The following is a 21,816-nucleotide window of genomic DNA, read 5'->3' on the forward strand; positions in this document are numbered from 1 at the left end:
AAAAACTGTAACCCTCGTGTACATTTCAAAAGGTAGCATATTTGCATCTAGGAAACAAATACATCTAATGCTGAAGATTTAAGTAAAAACAACCTTCTTCTTTTCACCTAATATTGATGGAGACTGTTTCATGCTTGTGAAAAAGGACGTTTCTAATTCATCTGGTATTTTGGTGGCTTTCGTTCTTAGCATGGACATAATGTTTGTTCACTTCAATCACGCCTGCAAGGCAGCGAGCTCTGACCACAGTGACAGCAGGAACGGTGTCATTTTTATGCGGCTCTCTCCAATTTATTCATAATGTGTAGCCAGGGGAAATTTCCTTTGGCATTTGGGAAAATGGGTCTCACTGAAGGCTGAACGGTCAGTTAATATTATGAAGCTTCTCGTATTTATAGTCTGTTCTCTGATTCACAAAATGCCTTGCTACGATCACGGCCACCATCACAACATTCAGAGCAAGGACCATGAATGAAAACAGATGCAGACTGTCAAAAGATTGACTCTGAGTTTCTTCTCTGTGTATTTGGTCCTGAAATCCTGTAAGTGGAAACCAGATAAAAATCATTTAAAGTATTACCTGGCATTACAAAATTTTTGCAAATGGGTATCTCTCCATAGCCTCCGAGTCTTAGGCATCAATGAAGGACCTTATGATACATAATGCCAAAACAGCCTACAGAAACTTCTAGCAACTCTTTCAATTAATGTATGTTTCTGTTTCATTTAAAAGACAAGATGTGTTTACATTTGTTTATTTAAATAGCTACTTTGTTGCCCTGACATAAGGAGAGAAACTTGTGGAATTTAAGCATCAAAACCAAACAGAAGTGCAGGTCCATCTACTGATGGTCACTATTTCCCAAAGTCCCCAAAATACATTTGCTCTATGGAGACACAACTAATTTCTTCTCTTCAAACAGGAAAAGGGTACTCTTCTAATGTGCATGATATTTCTATAACTTTCATTCACAAATTTTCAACTAATCTAGCCCAATATCCATAGATGCACTGTCTTTTTAATGACTATGTTTATAAAATTACTGGATTTAATTTTTGTTCTCTTTTGTTTTTGTCATAGAAATATTTTGCTACAAACTAGAATCCTACTCCTTCCCAATTCATTCAAATAACAATAAAGACAGAGGTCATAAGATTCTCTTATGCCAGGATCATTTTCATATGAGATGAATTCTCATAAACACTTTTCATGTAACTATGTAACTACGTAATTAAGTAACCATGTAACTATGTAACTACGTCTATCGAAGCCATTCAGCCATAGCTTGTCCTTGGGCATTCACTGTCCGGTGACCTGGCAGGGCTCATGTTTCCAACCTTTAAAAAGAAGCAGGGCTGTGTTAAAAATATGCTATTTTCTCTGTTTTAGAAAAAAATCTTTTTGTTTTCCCAAAAAGGTGATTTGTGTGAGATGCTGGTTCATCTGATTCAACTCATTTAGGAATTAAAATACATTGCTTTTGATTCTGTTATCTGCCATGGTGTGGCTATAATAAGTCAGAAAGCTAAGGGAAACTGTTGTTTTTAGAAGTGAGGACATTACATTTATCCTGAGAAGCCACAGAAATAATGGTGAATTATCAGAGCATCATATGCTTAAAATGTACATGGCTTTCATTTTATCCACTAACGGAAAGAAAAATTAACCTTGTGTGCTTACCTGATTACGGGCTTTCCTACAAATACTATAAATCTCTAAACTATACAGGCTTAAGAAGGAATACATTTGAGCAGAATTTTATGAACCATGAGGTATTCTTAGTTCACGAAATAGCTTTTTTCTTACCTGGATTTCCACTTGCACTTCGATCCCTTTTCAGACGAATAGGTCCTATGACAGAATCAGTCTTCCACTTGTACGAAGAAAGGTCTCTTTTCCTTCTAGAGACACAGCCTTGGTTGCAGCGAGACTGATGGTCCCCACTGTCACATATCAAAATCTTACACTGGAGATATACGGAGCCCAGACTTCTCAAGAATTTAAAGGCGTTAAATTGGAATCTTCCATAGTGTCCAGATAACGGATACATCATACAAGTGTCATCTTGAATACATCTAGAACAGAATTTATGGCACATTTAGAAAATTTCCAGTTCAGTCTTTTCAGTATTGAAAAGAGATGATACAAAGTTTTCTTTGAACTGTCTGATCTGTGGGTCAAAAATTTCTCCAGAAAGACAATGTCTCCCATCCAAGTACAAACCAGGCCTGACCCCGCTTAGCTTCTGAGATCAGATGAGATCAGGTGCATTGTATGTTAAGTGATGAATTGTTCAAATCTACTCCTGAAGCTGATATTACCTATATGCTCTAACTAACTAGAATTTAAATAAAAATTTGGAGAGGAAAAAAAATAGTAAAAAAAGATAGTCAGTGTCTTTAGCTCAGACTGTATTGAGCTAAGGCTATGGACCTGATTCCTGGGTAAAATAAAACTCCCTCCAGCAATAACATTTCTAGTCCACATGAGTTAGTTAGAAAATCAATTCAGATATATTAGAGCTCTTACACCTTACCTTAGACACTTGCTATGAAGATATCAATATGGTTGATATAGTTTAAGTCCATCAGCTTATAGAAAAAAAAGGAAACCTTTCCTTTAAAAAAAAAAAAAACTTAAAAAAATTTTTTTTTAAAGTAGGCTCACCCAATGTGGGGCTTAAACTCATAACCTTGAGATTAAGAGTCATAAGCTCTACCGATTGCAACAGCCAGCACTCCTTCACTATTTTGTTTTGTTTTATTTTTAAGGAAGGAATGTCCCATATACTTTATAAATTTCATTACCCTTCTGTTCTGAAGTTCAAACAAGTGAAATACTCTTCTGGGATTTTGTTGAAAATAACCAAAATGTGGAGAAAAAAAGTAAAAATGAAAACATAAATCATCCTCGACAAAAAATAAATTTGTTTCTACCAGCAAATAAATTTTGGAAATAGACTTAAAATTCTAGGGGATATGGGCTGTGGTTGTAGAAATGCTCTAACTTATCTGTAATTAGTGCACAGTAACTATATTTCATAAAATGATTACATTTACTAAATTCCAGGGTAGCAGTACTAGAAAAAAATTATACAGTATGCATAGATGAATTGTGGATCCATGCACAAACAACACTACCTCATTCAAATCACTGTTAATCCTCGGCAAAGCATGTCACCCAGCAGTACGTACCCACTCCTGATCAGGTCATAGGTTGGAGATGCAAAGTCAGGCGTGGGAGAGGCAATGCAAGTATCCAGAAATACCACCAAATTTGGATCGGAGGTGCGCAGACTGACTTGCACAAAAAGAGTTTCGTTCAAATCCACATAATATGGTGACTCCAGTATAGGCTTTTCGAATGAACTGGATTCAAAAAGAGCCATGCTTGTGTTGTATTTTCCCAGGGCGCTTTGATTTTGTATTACATCATCTTCCGTTACATACATCATCTCCACAGTAGAATTCGATTCCATTTCACACTTCAGAATGATCTGGAGATGCTTCTGGCGGGTGATCACTTCCGAAGTGGCAGACCGGATGAGAGTGATCATGTTGGTGTAAGTGACTGAGTGACCCTCCACCTGCAGTGACATGGAATTCAAACGCTGTACGGCAAGGCCGGTAATCGTTTAGAGCCCAGATATGAAAAACATCTGCAGACAGAGACATGATTTCCTGAAATCACAAGATAGCCGCTTTCCTATCAGGGTACTCTTAAGGCTCCAAAGTGCTTTATTTAAGAAACATTCTGGGTAGGAAGAAAAGGTGTGAGGTGAGAGATAGAGCTTGGCTTAGAAAGACCTGAAGATAGAATTGGAACCTTTTTCAGTTATATTAAAAGTAATTCTGAACACCAACTTCCACCCCTAGAAAGACTTGAGACCCAGTAATGCAAGGGCTTCTTCCATAAGTAGCTTTGTATTAGGGTGGCTCCCTGGGCAGTTTCCCAAGTGTGTGCAGACAGAAGTCTTGCTGTAGGTTTCCCCAGGATGCCTTCCCTCCGGGTGTACAGATAAGGGCCCGGGTGTTCATTTGGAGCAGAAAATGATGATTTACTTCTATTCTTATCCATTCTCTGCAGTAGTTGCCATTCTTCTTGATAAGGTTGTTGTCTAATGACATGAGTGGCAAGTTTAGGGTATACAGCCTAAAGGCACTTACAGGTTGCAAATGTTTGAGATCTTAAAGTTCTAGAAAATGGAAAACAAATCACAAACTTATGTTCTACACCTTTCAAACAAGGATCATGTTTTTACCTTCTCCCTTTACAGGGGAAAGAAGGAGATCATAACAATCCAACTAGATCTTTGCTAAATGTGAGCTCTAATCAGTTTCCACACAAGTACTGCTGCTGGGCTGCGACACCCGCGGCATCTAGGTGTCCAGACATTCTTCCACGAGTTCTCTGAGTTCTTCACCTTCCAGGAAAGAGAACCACCTCTAGTTACCCTGAGACTAAATGTGGTGACTTGGCAGTCATGTTTAAATGAGTGAGTGCACGCAAATGTTCCCACAGGTTTGCCATGAGTTGAGCCCTAAAGCTTTGGGACATGTTCTTTAGGCCACCAGAAAGCCCTGCATTGCCAGCATCACCCAACACACCGCTGGCATTTGACAAAACCCAGCTCAGTGCCTCACTTTACCTTTTTGATCGTACCACATCCATCAAGAGGAATAGAAAATTCCACCACATTTGAGATTTTCGGTCTGCAAGTTGGGTCATTCAGGTGTAAGTTATTCTCTCTGTATTTAAGTGACTCCAGGTAGGATTTACTTATGATAGCTCTCATCTTGTCAGAGGAGCAAGTTAAAGATGCTGTTCAGAAAAAAAAAAAAAAAGGATGATTATGTTTATGGCAGCTAGAACTTTGGATCTTGAAAAGCTGTATATACAGAAGACAATATAAAAACTCAAAACCCTTTTTGCTTTAAACCATAATCAGAAGCCTGAGCCAGCAGAGCAGTTCGTCCGCCTTCTACAAGGTTCACTGTGACCTTGTCTGCAACTTGATTCTGCAAATCTATTATTTTTGGTTGTGCCTTTAGGCAAGGCATTGCAGAAAACAGCTCATATTTTTTACAGAAATCTTTTTTAAGTTAATAAAACCATTCATTTCCTCTCATACTAAGCAACATATTTCTCAAGGTTCAGATTATGAGTATATATTCCAAAGGATCTATGACAGGCTTGCAAATAGGGATAGCCACATGTAGGCTAAGAATTAAGGAGCAGTTTCTATGGACACAATCTTCAAAGAGCTCCAAATAGCTAAGGAATGTGACTTACTAGTGTTGATATTTTCTGCATAAATGGAAGTGTAGGAAGCAGAGAAGCCCCGGTAGGAGTTGGCGTAATCTGTTGATAGCACCACGGTCAACGAGTCTGACGAGGATTCAAAGGTGGGCCTCGTGCGGCCACACACTTGTCCAATCAGGCCAGAGGAGGTGGAGGGACCGTCATAGACAGCAATGAAGTCAAATCTGCAGTGTTCATCCACTTCTAAGCTAGAGGAGTAGGGCCTCTGGTGAAAAGCTTTCCAAACCAATTCAATTCTCAGCGTCAGAGTCAAGTGATTAAAGAGTTTTCCTTGTGATGGTAGCTCAGGTTTAGGACAAACCTAGGGCTTTGCCAGTCCCTGATGTGACTTCAGAATCTTCAGCAAAATAGGCAAACAGGGCGCCTGGGTGGCTCAGTTGGTTAAGCAACTGGCCTTCGGCTCCGGTCATGATCCTGGAGTCCCGGGATCGAGTCTTGCATGGGGCTCCCTGCTTGGCAAGGAGTCTGCTTCTCCCTCAAATCCTCCCTCTTCTCATGCTCTCTCTCTCTCTCCCTCTCTCTCTCTCATCCTCTCTCTCAAATAAATAAAACCTTTAAAAAATTTTTTTAAAAATAGACAACCTAGTTCACTGTAATAGTATCGGTGTTTTCTCTATACACCAATGCTATGAAAAGTGCCCATCTATGAGGGGGCTCACATAATTTCTCTTCTCCAGGTTCCCCCTTTGCCAGGTGGGCTCTCTGCTTTTCGCCAACAGCAGAAATGGACCACAGTACTTACAAAATGTCTCTGAAGTTTAGTTTTATCTTGTAACCTTTCTCCACTTGTATGTGCCACACGCAGTAAGCCAGCTCAGGATGCGGGTTCGGGTAATTGGGGCTGGTAAAAGAGGCTTCCAAGGAGTCCAAGTAACCACCACAGTCTGGAACAGCTGAAAGGGGTGTGAGGGTGACCGAGAATGTAAATCAAGAGAGACTTCATTTAGTTTCCCTGCTGTTCACTGAGCTGAATAAGCCATTCCCTACCCCACCCAAATTTCACTCCATTGTCCTCTTTCGAATTGGGAAATTTTCATCCTTTATCACTGGATTTTCTGACCACTGCTCCAGGGCAAAGGGACACTGTAAGATCTGTCCCGGCTTTAGAGACCCTCCATGGCATGGACTAAGCCACAGAAAATGACATCATGCTCTCAGGACTGTCATTGGAGACTCTTCCTTACTTGGCTCCAGCCCCGCTTTTCAGCCTCATCAACACTCCTCGTGACCTGCTATGCCAGCCTGTCCTTTCTTCCCGCAGCTCCTCGGACTGTCGGTTTCAGCAGACAGGAGTCCTCCTCCTGTGGTTCTCACCTCCCCCTACCCTACACTCTCTTTCCAAGTCAGCTCAGATGTAGCCGACACGAACCCACGCTCGGTGGCCCCCTCTCCCGCCATCGGGAAGCAAGCAGCTGGACAAGAGAAAGACAGGCAGGCCACACCAAAGGCTCTCTTTCGGGGGACGTAAGACAGTCGAGGTCAGCTAAAGCACAGGAGGCACGTCAGGTAGTGGCCAGAGGTAAGGCCTGAAAAGGGGGCCTGGGTCTGTCTCCGGAAAACCATGCCTGCTCCACTCCCGAGATTGGCGTGGTTTAAGAGGAGAGTGACGCGATCGGCTCCGGGCCTCAGGAGGCAAACCAGAGTGGAGCTTTGCTCACGAACCCACTTGCAGAATTTCTTAGCGTTCTGCTTTGCGTTGTAGTGGAATCTGGGTGCTGGGAATGCAGAACCACGGTAACATCTGATTGCCTGACGAGTTAGGTCAGCATTTCTCATCGTTTGCTTCCTAATCTTTGTCAAAGATATGTGGGGACCTTGTCAAAGGTGAAGGTTCTCGAGCCCCAACACAGATCTTCTGAACCAGACCAGAGAGGGAGGAGCGGTCCCTGAATGGGGGTTTCAGGGGATCTCGTGGTTATTCTGAAACAGGCCGAACTTGGAGAGTCTGCTTTGGGCTGTCACGCAGTGCACCCCGGCGTGCAGCCATCTGATCAGCCCCGTCCGTCTGCCTCACTGGGAGCGAGTTAGAAAGGCAAAGTCATGGGCTCCATCCCAGAACCAGTGAAGCAGAGTCACTGGGGTGGGAGGGGGAAGCAGGGATCTGATTTCACAAGCTCTCCGGGTGATTCTCACGCACGCGAGTTAGAAAACCTCTGCTCTCACAAACGGAGAACTCAGACTTGAGGTTATGACAAACCACGCAGGAGCATGTGTAACTTTCTATGCTCATAGGTGGTCGGTGCGTAGGTTGCACAAGTGAAAACTCACAGCTGCCAAAAGAGAAGAAGTAGTAGAAGATGAAGACGCTTCTTTGAATTCTTACAGAGTCAGTGAGGATTTGAATCGTTAATGAATTGGAGGATGATTCAAAAACAGGAATGTAGTCATGTTTACTGCAGACTTGCCCCAGCAGAGAGCCCTTGGTAGAGTTTCCATCAAAAACTTTAATGTTGGGGAGGAGTCAAGATGGCGGAGAAGTAGCAGGCTGAGACTACTTTGGGAGGCGGGAGATCAGCTAAATAGCTTGTCTAAGGATTGCAAACACCTACAAATCCAACGGGAGATTGAAGAGAAGAAGAACAGCAATTCCAGAAACAGAAAATCAACCACTTTCTGCAAGGTAGGACTGGCGGAGAAGTGAATCCAAAGCGACGGGAAGATAGACCGCGGGGGGAGGGGCCGGCTCCCGGCGAGCGGCGGAGCAACGGAGCAAAATCAGGACTTTTAAAAGTCTGTTCTGCTGAGGGACATCGCTCCAGAGGCTTAACTGGGGTGAAGCCCAGGCGGGGTAAGCGCGGCCTCAGGTCCCGCAGGGTCGCAGAAGGATCGGGGGTGTCTCAGTGTCGCAGAGCTTACCGGTATTAGAACGGGGAAGCCGGCTGCAGAGACAGAGCCGAGGAGTGACTCTCAGCTCAGGGTTGCCTTGAACCGGTCGCAGGCTCGGTCAGCTCGGAGCGCGGCCGGAGGCCAGGGTGACGAGAGTCATTCGGCACTGTTCTCTGAGGGCGCACTGAGGAGTGGGGCCCCGGGCTCTCGGCTCCTCCGGGCCGGAGACTGGGAGGCCGCCATCTTTATTCCCGTCCTCCGGACTCTACGGAAAGCGCTCAGGGAACAAAAGCTCCCGAAAGCGAACCCGAGCGGATGACTCAGCGCGGCCCCGGGTAAGGGCGGTGCAACTCCGCCTGGGGCAAAGACGCTTGAGAATCACTACAACGGGCCCCTCCCCCAGAAGATCAACGGGAAACCCAGCCAGGACCAAGTTCACCTACCAAGGAGAACGGCGGAATTCCAGAGGAGAAGAAAGCAAAGCACGGAACTCATGGCTTTCTCCCCATGATTTTTTAGCCTTGCAGTTAATTTAATTTTTTTTTCTTTTTCAATTTTTTTTCTTTTTCTCTTCTTCTGCTAAATTTTTTTTAACTTTTACCGTTTTCTTTTTTTTAACGTTTTTTAAATAGTTTATCTAATATATATATATTTTTTCCTCTTTTTATATATTTTTTTTATCGGCTTTCTTTTTTTTAATAGTTTTTTTTTTTCTTTCTTTCTGAACCCCTTTTTATCCCCTTTCTCCCCCCTCACAATTCAGGATCTCTTCTGATTTGGCTAAAGCATATTTTCCTGGGGTTGTTGCCACCCTTTTAGTATTTTACTTGCTCCTTCATAAACTCTTATCTGGACAAAATGACAAGGCGGAAAAATTCACAACAAAAAAAAGAACAAGAGGCAATACCAAAGGCTAGGGACCTAATCAATACAGACATTGGTAATATGTCAGATATAGAGTTCAGAATGATGATTCTCAAGGTTCTAGCCGGGCTTGAAAAAGGCATGGAAGATATTAAAGCAACCCTCTCGGGAGATATAAAAGCCCTTTCTGGAGAAATAAAAGAACTAAAATCTAACCAAGTTGAAATCAAAAAAGCTATTAATGAGGTGCAATCAAAAATGGAGGCTCTCACTGCTAGGATAAATGAGGCAGAAGAAAGAATTAGCGATATAGAAGACCAAATGACAGAGAATAAAGAAGCTGAGCAAAAGAGGGACAAACAGCTACTGGACCACGAGGGGAGAATTCGAGAGATAAGTGACACCATAAGACGAAACAACATTAGAATAATTGGGATTCCAGAAGAAGAGGAAACAGAGAGGGGAGCAGAAGGTATATTGGAGAGAATTATTGGAGAGAATTTCCCCAATATGGCAAAGGGAACAAGCATCAAAATCCAGGAGGTTCAGAGAACCCCCCTCAAAATCAATAAGAATAGGTCTACACCCCGTCACCTAATAGTAAAATTGACAAGTCTTAGTGACAAAGAAAAGATCCTGAAAGCAGCCCGGGAAAAGAAGTCTGTAACGTACAATGGTAAAAATATTAGATTGGCAGCAGACTTATCCACAGAGACCTGGCAGGCCAGAAAGAGCTGGCATGATATATTCAGAGTACTAAATGAGAAAAACATGCAGCCAAGAATACTATATCCAGCTAGGCTATCATTGAAAATAGACGGAGAGATTAAAAGCTTCCAGGACAAACAAAAACTGAAAGAATTTGCAAATACCAAACCAGCTCTACAGGAAATATTGAAAGGGGTCCTCTAAGCAAAGAGAGACCCTCAAAGTAGTAGATCAGAAAGAAACAGAGACAATATACAATAACAGTCACCTTACAGGCAATACAATGGCACTAAATTCATATCTCTCAATACTTACCCTGAATGTTAATGGGCTAAATGCCCCAATCAAAAGACACAGGGTATCAGAATGGATAAAAAAACAAAAACCATCTATATGTTGCCTACAAGAAACTCATCTTACACCCGAAGACACCTCCAGGTTTAAAGTGAGGGGGTGGAAAAGAATTTACCATGCTAATGGACATCAGAAGAAAGCAGGAGTGGCAATCCTTATATCAGATCAATTAGATTTTAAGCCAAAGATTATAATAAGAGATGAGGAAGGACACTATATCATACTCAAAGGAACTGTCCAACAAGAAGATCTAACAATTTTAAATATCTATGCCCCTAACGTGGGAGCAGCCAACTATATAAACCAATTAATAACAAAATCAAAGAAACACATCGACAAGAATACAATAATAGTAGGGGATTTTAACACTCCCCTCACTGAAATGGACAGATCATCCAAGCAAAAGATCAACAAGGAAATCAAGGCCTTAAATGACACACTGGACCAGATGGACATCACAGATATATTCAGAACATTTCATCCCAAAGCAACAGAATACACATTCTTCTCTAGTGCACATGGAACGTTCTCCAGAATAGATCACATTCTTGGTCCTAAATCAAGTCTCAACCGGTATCAAAAGATTGGGATCATTCCCTGCATATTTTCAGACCACAATGCTCTAAAGCTAGAACTCAATAACAAGAGGAAATTTGGAAAGAACCCAAATACATGGAGACTAAACAGCATCCTTCTAAAGAATGAATGGGTCAACCAGGAAATCAAAGAAGAATTGAAAAAAATTATGGAAACAAATGATAATGAAAACACAACAGTTCAGAATCTGTGGGACACAACAAAGGCAGTCCTGAGAGGAAAATATATAGCGGTACAAGCCTTTCTCAAGAAACAAGAAAGGTCTCAGGTACACAACCTAACCCTACACCTAAAGGAGCTGGAGAAAGAACAAGAAAGAAACCCTAAACCCAGCAGGAGAAGAGAAATCATAAAGATCAGAGCAGAAATCAATGAAATAGAAACCAAAAAAACAATAGAACAAATCAACGAAACTAGGAGCTGGTTCTTTGAAAGAATTAATAAGATTGATAAACCCCTGGCCAGACTTATCAAAAAGAAAAGAGAGAGGACCCAAATAAATAAAATCATGAATGAAAGAGGAGAGATCACAACGAACACCAAAGAAATACAGACAATTATAAGAACATACTATGAGCAACTCTACGCCAACAAATTTGACAATCTGGAAGAAATGGATGCATTCCTAGAGACATATAAACTACCACAACTGAACCAGGAAGAAATAGAAAGCCTGAACAGACCCATAACCAGTAAGGAGATTGAAACAGTCATCAAAAATCTCCAAACAAACAAAAGCCCAGGGCCAGACGGCTTCCCGGGGGAATTCTACCAAACATTTAAAGAAGAACTAACTCCTATTCTCCTGAAACTGTTCCAAAAAATAGCAATAGAAGGAAAACTTCCAAACTCATTTTATGAGGCCAGCATCACCTTGATCCCAAAACCAGACAAGGATCCCAACAAAAAAGAGAACTACAGACCAATATCCTTGATGAACACAGATGCAAAAATTCTCGCCAAAATACTAGCCAATAGGATTCAACAGTACGTTAAAAGGATTATTCACCACGACCAAGTGGGATTTATTCCAGGGCTGCAAGGCTGGTTCAACATCCGCAAATCAATCAATGTGATACAACACATTAATAAAAGAAAGAACAAGAACCATATGATACTCTCCATAGATGCTGAAAAAGCATTTGACAAAGTACAGCATCCCTTCCTGATCAAAACTCTTCAAAGTGTAGGTATAGACGGCACATACCTCAATATTATCAAAGCCATCTATGAAAAACCCACCGCAAATATCATTCTCAATGGAGAAAAACTGAAAGCTTTTCCGCTAAGGTCAGGAACACGGCAGGGATGTCCGTTATCACCACTGCTATTCAACATAGTACTAGAAGTCCTAGCCTCAGCAATCAGACAACAAAAGGAAATTAAAGGCATCCAAATTGGCAAAGAAGAAGTCAAACTATCACTCTTCGCAGATGATATGATACTCTATGTGGAAAACCCAAAAGACTCCACTCCAAAACTGCTAGAACTTGTACAGGAATTCAGTAAAGTGTCAGGATATAAAATCAATGCACAGAAATCAGTTGCATTTCTCTACACCAACAACAAGACAGAAGAAAGAGAAATTAAGGAGTCCATCCCATTTACAATTGCACCCAAAACTATAAGATACCTAGGAATAAACCTAACCAAAGAGACTAAGAATCTATACTCAGAAAACTATAAAGTACTCATGAAAGAAATTGAGGAAGACACAAAGAAATGGAAAAATGTTCCATGCTCCTGGATTGGAAGAATAAATATTGTGAAAATGTCTATGCTACCTAAAGCAATCTACACATTTAATGCAATTCCTATCAAAGTACCATCCATTTTTTTCAAAGAAATGGAACAAATAATCCTCAAATTTATATGGAACCAGAAAAGACCTCGAATAGCCAAAGGAATATTGAAAAAGAAAGCCAAAGTTGGTGGCATCACAATTCCGGACTTCAAGCTCTATTACAAAGCTGTCATCATCAAGACAGCATGGTACTGGCACAAAAACAGACACATAGATCAATGGAACAGAATAGAGAGCCCAGAAATGGACCCTCAACTCTATGGTCAACTCATCTTCGACAAAGCAGGAAAGAATGTCCAATGGAACAAAGACAGCCTCTTCAATAAATGGTGTTGGGAAAATTGGACAGCCACATGCAGAAAAATGAAATTGGATCATTTCCTTACACCACACACGAAAATAGACTCAAAATGGATAAAGGATCTCAATGTGAGAAAGGAATCCATCAAAATCCTCGAGGAAAACACAGGCAGCAACCTCTTCGACGTCAGCCGCAGCAACATCTTCCTAGGAACATCACCAAAGGCAAGGGAAGCAAGGGCAAAAATGAACTTTTGGGATTTTATCAAGATCAAAAGCTTTTGCACAGCAAAGGAAACAGTGAACAAAACCAAAAGACAACTGACAGAATGGGAGAAGATATTTGCAAATGACATATCAGATAAAGGGCTAGTGTCCAAAATCTATAAAGAACTTAGCAAACTCAACACCCAAAGAACAAATAATCCAATCAAGAAATGGGCAGAGGACATGAACAGACATTTCTGCAAAGAAGACATCCAGATGGCCAACAGACACATGAAAAAGTGCTCCATATCACTCGGCATCAGGGAAATACAAATCAAAACCACCATGAGATATCACCTCACACCAGTCAGAATGGCTAAAATTAACAAGTCAGGAAATGACAGATGCTGGCGAGGATGCGGAGAAAGGGGAACCCTCCTACACTGTTGGTGGGAATGCAAGCTGGTGCAACCACTCTGGAAAACAGCATGGAGGTTCCTCAAAATGTTGAAAATAGAACTACCCTATGACCCTGCAATTGCACTGCTGGGTATTTACCCTAAAGATACAAACATAGTGATCCGAAGGGGCACGTGCACCCGAATGTTTATAGCAGCAATGTCTACAATAGCCAAACTATGGAAAGAACCTAGATGTCCATCTACAGACGAATGGATAAAGAAGATGTGGTATATATACACAATGGAATACTATGCAGCCATCAAAAGAAATGAAATCTTGCCATTTGCGACGACGTGGATGGAACTAGAGGGTATCATGCTTAGCGAAATAAGTCAATCGGAGAAAGACAACTATCATATGATCTCCTTGATATGAGGGAGAGGAGATGCAACATGGGGGGTCGAGGGGGTAGGAGAAGAGTAAATGAAACAAGATGGGATTGGGAGGGAGACAAACCATAAGTGACTCTTAATCTCACAAAACAAACTGAGGGTTGATGGGGGGAGGGTGTTGGGAGAGGGGGTGGGGTTATGGATATCGGGGAGGGTATGTGCTATGGTGAGTGTTGTGAAGTGTGTAAACCTGGCGATTCGCAGACCTGTACCTCTGGGGATAAAAATATATGTTTATAAAGCTGTAAAAAAAAAAAAAAAAGAAAGAAAGAAAGGATGAATCCCCAAGTTTTGTAGCAACATGGACGGGACTGGAAGAGATTATGCTGAGTGAAATAAGTCAAGCAGAGAGAGTCAATTATTATATGGTTTCACTTATTTGTGGAGCATAACAAATAGCATGGAGGACAAGGGGAGTTGGAGAGGAGAAGGGAGTTGAGGGAAATTGGAAGGGGAGGTGAACCATGAGAGACTATGGACTCTGAAAAACGATCTGAGAATTTTGAAGGGGTGGGGGGTGGGAGATTGGGGGCACCAGGTGGTGGGTATTGTAGAGGGCACGGATTGCATGGAGCACTGGGTGTGGTGCAAAAATAATGAATACTGTTATGCTGAAAAAAAAAAAAAAAAAAAAAAAAAAAAAAAAAAAAAAACTTTAATGTTTTCACTTTCGCATCTTCCGTCAGGATCAAGCCTGTGAACAGAACGCGCCACGGTTGGCGATGAGCCAGCAGGCAGGGGGTCAGGGTGTCAGCTGCTCCCAGCGGCACCCCTGGATGCCGACACCTGTCTGCATGGCATGTCTGTTTCATATCAACCTCCCCAAGACCAACCACCCCCCACCTCCCTCAACATCAAACCACACTCCATCAATCTAGAAATGCCTCAGGGGACTGAACTGCTTTGCCAACGATTCTATAAAGTCAGGGGTGGGGGAAGGTGGGTCTGGAACCCAAGACCACTCGCCTTCCACGTGCATCTCTCCTGTTCCTCGTGCACGTGTGGGAATTGTGGGGTGGGATCTTCTTATTTAGAATTCATTCCCCTTGAGGTTGGACATCCAAGGCTGTTGAAAGGGGGAGCAGCTCTTCCTCCCCGGCCCCCTCTCTCAAGGTAAAGCGGATTTCGCCTCTTCCCAGCCCCTTCCTTCCCTCACAGCCCCACGTCCTCATTCATAAGGACAGTCCCAGGCCCTGCGTCGGGCACAGCAGAGCAGGATGACTGTTTTCTGCCCGTTCTGACAGGGTCTGTCCAAACGCCCTCAGAATCCCGACTGAGGGCCGCGGTGCCCTAGAGGGAAACACGAGGGCGGACACACCCCAGTTCTCCCTCCAACCTGAGTCCCTCACTTGCCGTGGAAACTTGCACAAGCAATTCACTATTTCTTTTCCTCAGTCTCTTCTGTAAATGGGGAGTCACAGCCTTCGTCTGCTGTGGGGGTTCCCGTGTCTCAACGGGAAGCGCCTGGCACAGGCCCGGCACACAGGCAGCGTCTCAGTGTGAAAAGCTCATCTCCCCTCCCTCCCTCTGCCGCGCCGCCGTGCCCTCCCTCTCCACACACCAAGAATAATGCAGAGGATTCTCGGTAGCCCTAGAAGTCCAGGAAACGTGGAAGTCCCCCTTCCCCTCTGTTTCCGTCAGGGCCACAGAGAAGTCTGCTCCCCGGCCCGGGCATACAGTCTGGCGCCTCCCTGCGTGGCGCCTTGACCAGCAGGGGCGGCAGGAAGGGCCCCTGGGCTCGTGACCTCTGCACACCCGTTCTCGGGCCCCAGCTGCCCCCCCACGGACCAGAATCTGGGCCCAGGGCCCAGCAACCGCACTTTCGCAAAACCCTCCGTCGAGTTGCCCTGAGACTCCCCAGGTTTAGCACCACGGGGATTGGGTTAGACTTTGAGCCCTGGAGCCAGGTGGCTTGGATTCCAGTCCTCTCCCACCTGTAGTCATCTGTGACTTTGGGCACGTGAGGTGACTTCTCTGGGATTTCTTACGCACCGAGTGGGGATTACAGTGCATCCACCCTGAGAGCTGTTGAGAGGCTTAACTGAGGAAGTTGTCCCCGAGCCCTGAGGGAGGCTCCTAGAGCAGGGCCCTGTGCTCAGCTTGGCCTCACGCTGCTGCCGTGACCCGGGCACTTAGAGAAGGTGCTTGTGAGTACGTACTGATTTCAAAATGAAAAGTTAAAGAAAAAACACCCGATGGCCTCGTTCCCATCCCAGGGGATTCTGATCTAATTCTCTGATGTTCAGCCTGGACATCTGGGTTTGGGGGAGGTCCCTGCTGATTAGAATGCGTAGCAAAGACTGGAACTACAAGTTTAGAGTTTTAGGGCCTGGAATCTGGAACTAGACTAGCTGGGTACTAATGCCGGTCATTCTACTCACTGTGCGACCTGAGACAAGTTCTCCACCTCCCAGTGCCTGTGAAAACCACACCGACCTCCAGGACCTCTGTGACCAGAGCCAGGGGCCCAATCATCGGTCAGTACTATCAACCACTGTCTTCATCGTCGTCGTTATCATGGGAGTTACCTTTATCTCTAGGACCAGCTGATTTTTTCTGACACACACTCCCTCTTTGGCCAGAGTTCAACCATCCTCATTGGAAAAAAAAAGACTCTACTTACTGGAAATAGGAAAAGATGATTCTGATGCTCTTGTTTTCCGGTCTTTCTAGTGTCCAGGTGCAGTCCTCGTTGGGATTGAGTTGCAGGATTAGGGCCCTGTGGACATCTGACTGGCTGGAGCCTCCCAAGCTGGCCTGGCAGCTTGATTTGCCTGGGAGAGACCACAGGTCACAATGAAGAAAGTCAGCTGCCCCGGTCTTCTCCTTCAGCAATTAGGACTCTACCCGCCATAGGTAATATTCATACAAGCATGCACGTAATTGTGATGGTATTTAGTTCATTCCAAAGTAAGCCACCATCCAATGATTTCACCGTCTTAAAGCCCTTAGGGAGAAAAAATTTATGATTTCTCTATATGTGGATCATAAAAAATAAAGACTATAGGGGTGCCTGGAAGGCTCAGTCAGTTGAGAGTCTGTCTTCCGCTCAGGTCATGATCCCGGGGTCCTGGAATTGAGTCCCACATCGGGCTCCCTGCTCAGTGGGGAGGCTGCTTCTCATTCTCCATCTGCCTGCCACTCCCCCTACTTGTGTGCTCTCTTTCTCTGTGTCAAATGAAGAAACAATCTTTTTTAAAAAAATTAATTAAATAAATACTATATTAGGGCTTAAAGAAAGATGGTTTTACAAAGAAGCTATAGCTACAATATATAAAGAACTCTTATATCTCAACAATTAAAAGACAACCCAATAAAAAATAGAGAAACAACAAAAAGATATTTCTCTAAAGAACACATAAAGGCCAATAAACACATGAAGAAATACTCAACATCATTAGTCATCGGGGAAATGCAATTCAAAACTACAGTGAAATACGACTTCACACCATTGGTGGGTATTCGAGAGGGCACGGATTGCATGGAGCACTGGGTATGGTACAAAAACAATGAATACTGTTATGCTGAAAATAAATTTTAAAAAAATGATTATAAGGGGCGCCTGGGTGGCTCAGTGGGTTACGCCGCTGCCTTCGGCTCAGGTCATGATCTCAGAGTCCTGGGATCGAGCCCCGCATCGGGCTCTCTGCTCAGCGGGGAGCCTGCTTCCTCCTCTCTCTGCCTGCCTCTCTGCCTGCTTGTGATCTCTCTGTCAAATAAATAAATAAAATCTTTAAAAAAAATGATTATAAAAAAAAAGATGCGAAACAAAACTAGAGTGAAAAACACAAAGTAAATGAGTTTTGACAAGGATGTGGAGAAATTGGAATCCTCCTGCAAAGCTCATGGGAAGGTAAAATGGGACAGCTGCTGGGAAAACGGTCTGACAATTCCTCAAAAGATGAAACAGGGAGTTACCATAGCCCAGCAGCTCTACTTCTAGTTTCTTCTAGGCATATCTCCAAAGGAATGAAAACAGATGTTCACACAAAGAAGTGTACACTAATGTTTACTGATAGCAGCACTAGCCAAAATAACAAATAAGTGGAAACAACCCAAATGGGCATCAACTGACGAAGACGTAAAACAGGGTCTATCTATACAACACAGGATTATACAGCAATGAAAAGGAATGAGGTACTAATGTATGGTACGGCATGGATGAGTCTTGTAAATATTACGCTGAGCAAAAGACCGCACATTATAGGATTTCATGTGTATTAAAAGTCCTGATTAGGGAAATCTGTAGAGACAGAAAATAGATTAGTGGTTGCCTTGGGCTGAGAGTATTGGGAAAAATGGGGAGTACCTGCTAACGGGTACATAGTTTCTTTTTGGGATGATGAAAATGTTCTCAAATTAAAGAATGGTGACAGTTGCACAATTCTGTGTGAAGACTAAAAACCAGTAAATTTTACATTTTAGAAGAGTGGATTTTATAGTATATGAATTATATCCTAATAAAGCTGTTACTAAAAGAAAAGGAGGAGGAGGACGAGGGGCAGGAGCAGCAGTGGCGGCTGTAATGGAATGTGAACAAGAAAAGTAAATACTTCATAACGGAACCCAACAAAGAGTTAAAAACTCCACTTACAAACAAAAAGCTTTTCATTTCCCTTTTCATCGGCAGGTGATGGGTGATGTCCTTATAACAATAGTCTCTTATTTATTTTCCCCTAACAATAACTATTATGTTTATTAGTAAAAAATATCAGAAAGCAAAGACAATTAAAAAGTATAGGGTCCCTGGGTAGCTCAGTCATTAAGCATCTGCCTTTGGCTCAGGTTGTGATCCCAGTGTACTGCGATGGAGGCCCACATCGGACTCCCTGCTCCGCAGAAAGCCTCTTCTCCCTCTCCCACCAACCCCGCCCTGCCCTGCTGCTTGTGTTCCCTCTCTCTCTCTGTGTCTCTGTCAAATAAATAAATAAATAAATCTTTAAAAAAAACATAAAAGTATAATCCCACCCTCTCAGAAAAAAATCACCATTAAAACCTTGTTGTAGAAACTTCCAGAACCTTTTCTTTTCTCGTCTACTTCCAGATTTTTAAAGATGCTCCAATGTATATATTTTAAACATAAACACCATCATAGTGTACAAATGTCAGATAGTTGTTCTCTCTCTTAAGGTGGATCCTGGGCACCTTTCTTACGATTTGTAAGAAATCGCCAAAGTATTTACCTTTGTTTACCTTTACAACTTACAGAATAAATGAAGGAAATTTATATTGCTTTTTACATTAGGTAAATGCAGTGTGTTTGTGTGCACTTTTATAATTATTTCCAAAATATTTAATTCACAGGAGTGAAATTACTAGGTAAAATTCTTTACCCTTTTACATTTTTATGTATATTGTCATATAGGCCTGAAAAGCCTTAGTACTAATTCAAAATCATATCAAGAGCATACAAATAAATGTTCCCTGTATTAAGGCCATTAGCAGATATTAAAACTTGAAAAACTTTCAGCAGAGGCCTCTGGAAAGGAGGTCTCCTTATTTTGATAGGAAACAACGGGTTCAATTTTCTTACCTTCAGACTTGGTCCAGTTCAACTCTGCCAAACATGGCACAATTAAGAGGGCCAAGAGGACGAGCCTTCTCACAGCCTCCATCGTAGTCAGGGGAAGAACAGCCTGAAGGGCGCGCAGGCTTTTATACCTCCCTGTGCTCCGAATCTGGTTTCAGGGCTTTCTGGAGACTTCAGAGTATATGTCCCTTTGACCGCGTGAGGGCCAGATTCGTGTGAGAATGGAGCAGCTGGTGACTGATTTCTTATCAGCAACCCCTAACACTGAGTGTTTGCTCTCCCCGATTCACTCCTGGAACGATGACAGAAAGTTCCCAAGTAAAGCTCTTCAGAGGGGATCTCCAACACACGGTGCCCAGTAAGCACCGAGTAATTCTTCCTAGCCCCGACCTGGAGACAAACCTTGGCCCTCTTGCTTGTGCAGGTCATGGAGTGGGTAGCACTACTGCTATCTTGAGCCTCCACTGCTCTTCTCTAAAGACGAAAGTCAAAGGATCAGCTGGGGAAAGAGGTGACACCTGAGCAAAATGTGGGACCATGTAGGTCACTCTGATGCTGGCCAGGGTACTGAGACTGAGGGACAGGAGGAGGTGGCCCAGGATGGGGAGGAAAAAGAAGTACAAGTCCAGGTTGAACTTCCAGGAATTCAAACCATTATGCCTGGAGAGCCTGGAGCAAGTGAACTAAAGTCCCCTAGGCACTCTGTTTTACAGATGACAGAAAGGAATCCTGGTGTCCAAGGTGACACCAGTGCTGTAGTGGCAAGGCCAGCACCTGTAACATCAGGAACTTATGCTCACAAGAACCTATGGGACTGCCCTCTTTTCACTCATTCATTTATTCAAAAATATTTGTTAGTTACTATTCTACAGTCTGGGGATTTTGAATTGAACATGAGACACACGGTCCCTGTCCCCATGGAACTTCTAGGTGGAGGAGATAGGCAACAAACAACTGAAATAAATTACAAATAGTGAGAGGTACTACAAATATAAGGAAAGAGAGTGATGGCATAGATTGCAGGGGGAATACAGTATAAGCATGAAATTGAGAAAGATGATATTTGAGCAAACAGAAAGAGAGAGACATTCATTTGTAATCTGGACTTAGGAGAACCATTTTAGGCAAAAGAATGGGCAAGTGCAAAGGCCCTGAGGCAGGAATCAGTTGGGCATGTCTACAAAGTAAGGGAAGGCAGGCCAGTGTAGTGGATACAAGTAAAGGGGAGGGAAGTGGGCTGTAAGGTGGGAAGAGGCAAATAATGGTCCAATTGTGAAGTACTTGTAGGTCAGATGAGACATTTGGATTTTATTCGAAGTTTAATGGGATTTTTAAGCAGGAAAATGATGGCCAATTTTAAGGACCTTCCCAGCAGCTCTGTGGAGGTAATAATGATAGCTATAGATTGAATTTCTACCTTTAAACCCTTCCTGGATGCCCTCAAATTTCCATGTTTTTCAGACTGTCCTGAAGCCCAGAAACCCTTACTTGGCTCTAGGACACGAGTTCCCAGGCAGGGCTGTGACCCAGGAGGACTGTTCCCAGTCAGGCCCCCAGATCAGGCATTTGGCATCATACCAGTGCCACAGTGGCAAGGCCAGCACCTGTGACATTGGGAAGCTGTGCTCACAAGCTTGGACACTCACCAAGGTACCTGGCACCACTCCATTCGGTTCCTGTCAGCTCAGAGACCTCTGCGGCTGGCCACGTACCAGATGGGGACTGGGTGTCCTGGTGTGAGTGAGCCGGGGGCAGGAGTACAGGGTAGGGACCCTTCTGATTACTAAGGGCTGCTCACCCTCAGCTGTGTCCACAGACCCCCATGCTACCCTCACTAAAGCCATCTCCTTGTGTCCTTTGGATGACCTCCTAGCTCCCTGAGCCACCACCACTGGTATAAGAGCTCTGTGGTCACTCTCCTGGGAGGGGGACTAGCAGGGGTCAAAGAACCCTGGGGTGGTGATCGGGAGACCAGTGGTTCAGGCCGGCAATTTACCACACAGTCACGGGGTCCCAGGGCTTGTCAGTAAACTTTAGCTTGTTTAATCCTCGTGGTCACCTACGCAAGCCCCCAGTTTACATCAAGAAAAAGGAGGCTCAGGGGCGCCTGGGTGGCTCAGTGGGTTAAGCCGCTGCCTTCGGCTCAGGTCATGATCTCGGAGTCCTGGGATCAAGCCCCGCATCGGGCTCTCTGCTCTCTCGGGGAGCCTGCTTCCTCCTCTCTCTCTGCCTGCCTCTCTGCCTGCTTGTGATCTGTCAAATAAAAAAAAAAAAAAAAGAAAGAAAAAGGAGGCTCAGGGGGGTTAAGAAACTCTCCCAATGGCACAGAGCTAGTGAAAGGTGGAGCTGGATTTGAACCAAGAGTATCTGACTCTGAAAGCCACATGTTACACTCTGTCCCTACTGCCTACGAGAGGGGGTGTCTCTAAGAGTCCTTGGCCCATCCTGC

At 43.6% G+C, this 21,816-nt stretch overlaps 1 protein-coding gene across 1 annotated transcript; it reads right to left on the bottom strand.

The window, feature by feature from the left end:
• Positions 1–40: 40 nt before the first annotated feature.
• Positions 41–21,462, bottom strand: CUZD1 (CUB and zona pellucida like domains 1). The gene is made up of 11 exons (XM_047701838.1): positions 21,014–21,462; positions 19,371–19,555; positions 16,461–16,611; positions 14,498–14,531; positions 7,592–7,772; positions 6,066–6,216; positions 5,294–5,511; positions 4,650–4,822; positions 3,196–3,587; positions 1,808–2,076; positions 41–540 (listed from the first exon to the last, which is right to left on the bottom strand). The coding sequence occupies exons 2-11, from the start codon at positions 19,450–19,452 to the stop codon at positions 365–367; spliced, it is 1,827 nt and encodes a 608-aa protein (XP_047557794.1). The 5' UTR covers positions 19,453–19,555; positions 21,014–21,462; the 3' UTR covers positions 41–364.
• Between the last annotated feature and the right edge of the window lie 354 nt (positions 21,463–21,816).

The sequence above is a fragment of the Lutra lutra genome, chromosome 14 (genome assembly GCF_902655055.1).
Source record: "Lutra lutra chromosome 14, mLutLut1.2, whole genome shotgun sequence".
Lineage (NCBI taxonomy): Eukaryota > Metazoa > Chordata > Mammalia > Carnivora > Mustelidae > Lutra > Lutra lutra.

Bases quoted from the DNA above. Each gene is read 5' to 3' on its own strand.
- CUZD1 (XM_047701838.1), bottom strand. From the start codon at position 19,452: ATGGAGGCTGTGAGAAGGCTCGTCCTCTTGGCCCTCTTAATTGTGCCA. The intron at 16,612-19,370 runs GTAAGAAAATTG...GGTCTCTCCCAG, and splicing joins GAACTGGACCAAGTCTGAAG to GCAAATCAAGCTGCCAGGCC. The intron at 5,512-6,065 runs GTAAGTACTGTG...CTACTCCTCTAG, and splicing joins CTAAACTTCAGAGACATTTT to CTTAGAAGTGGATGAACACT.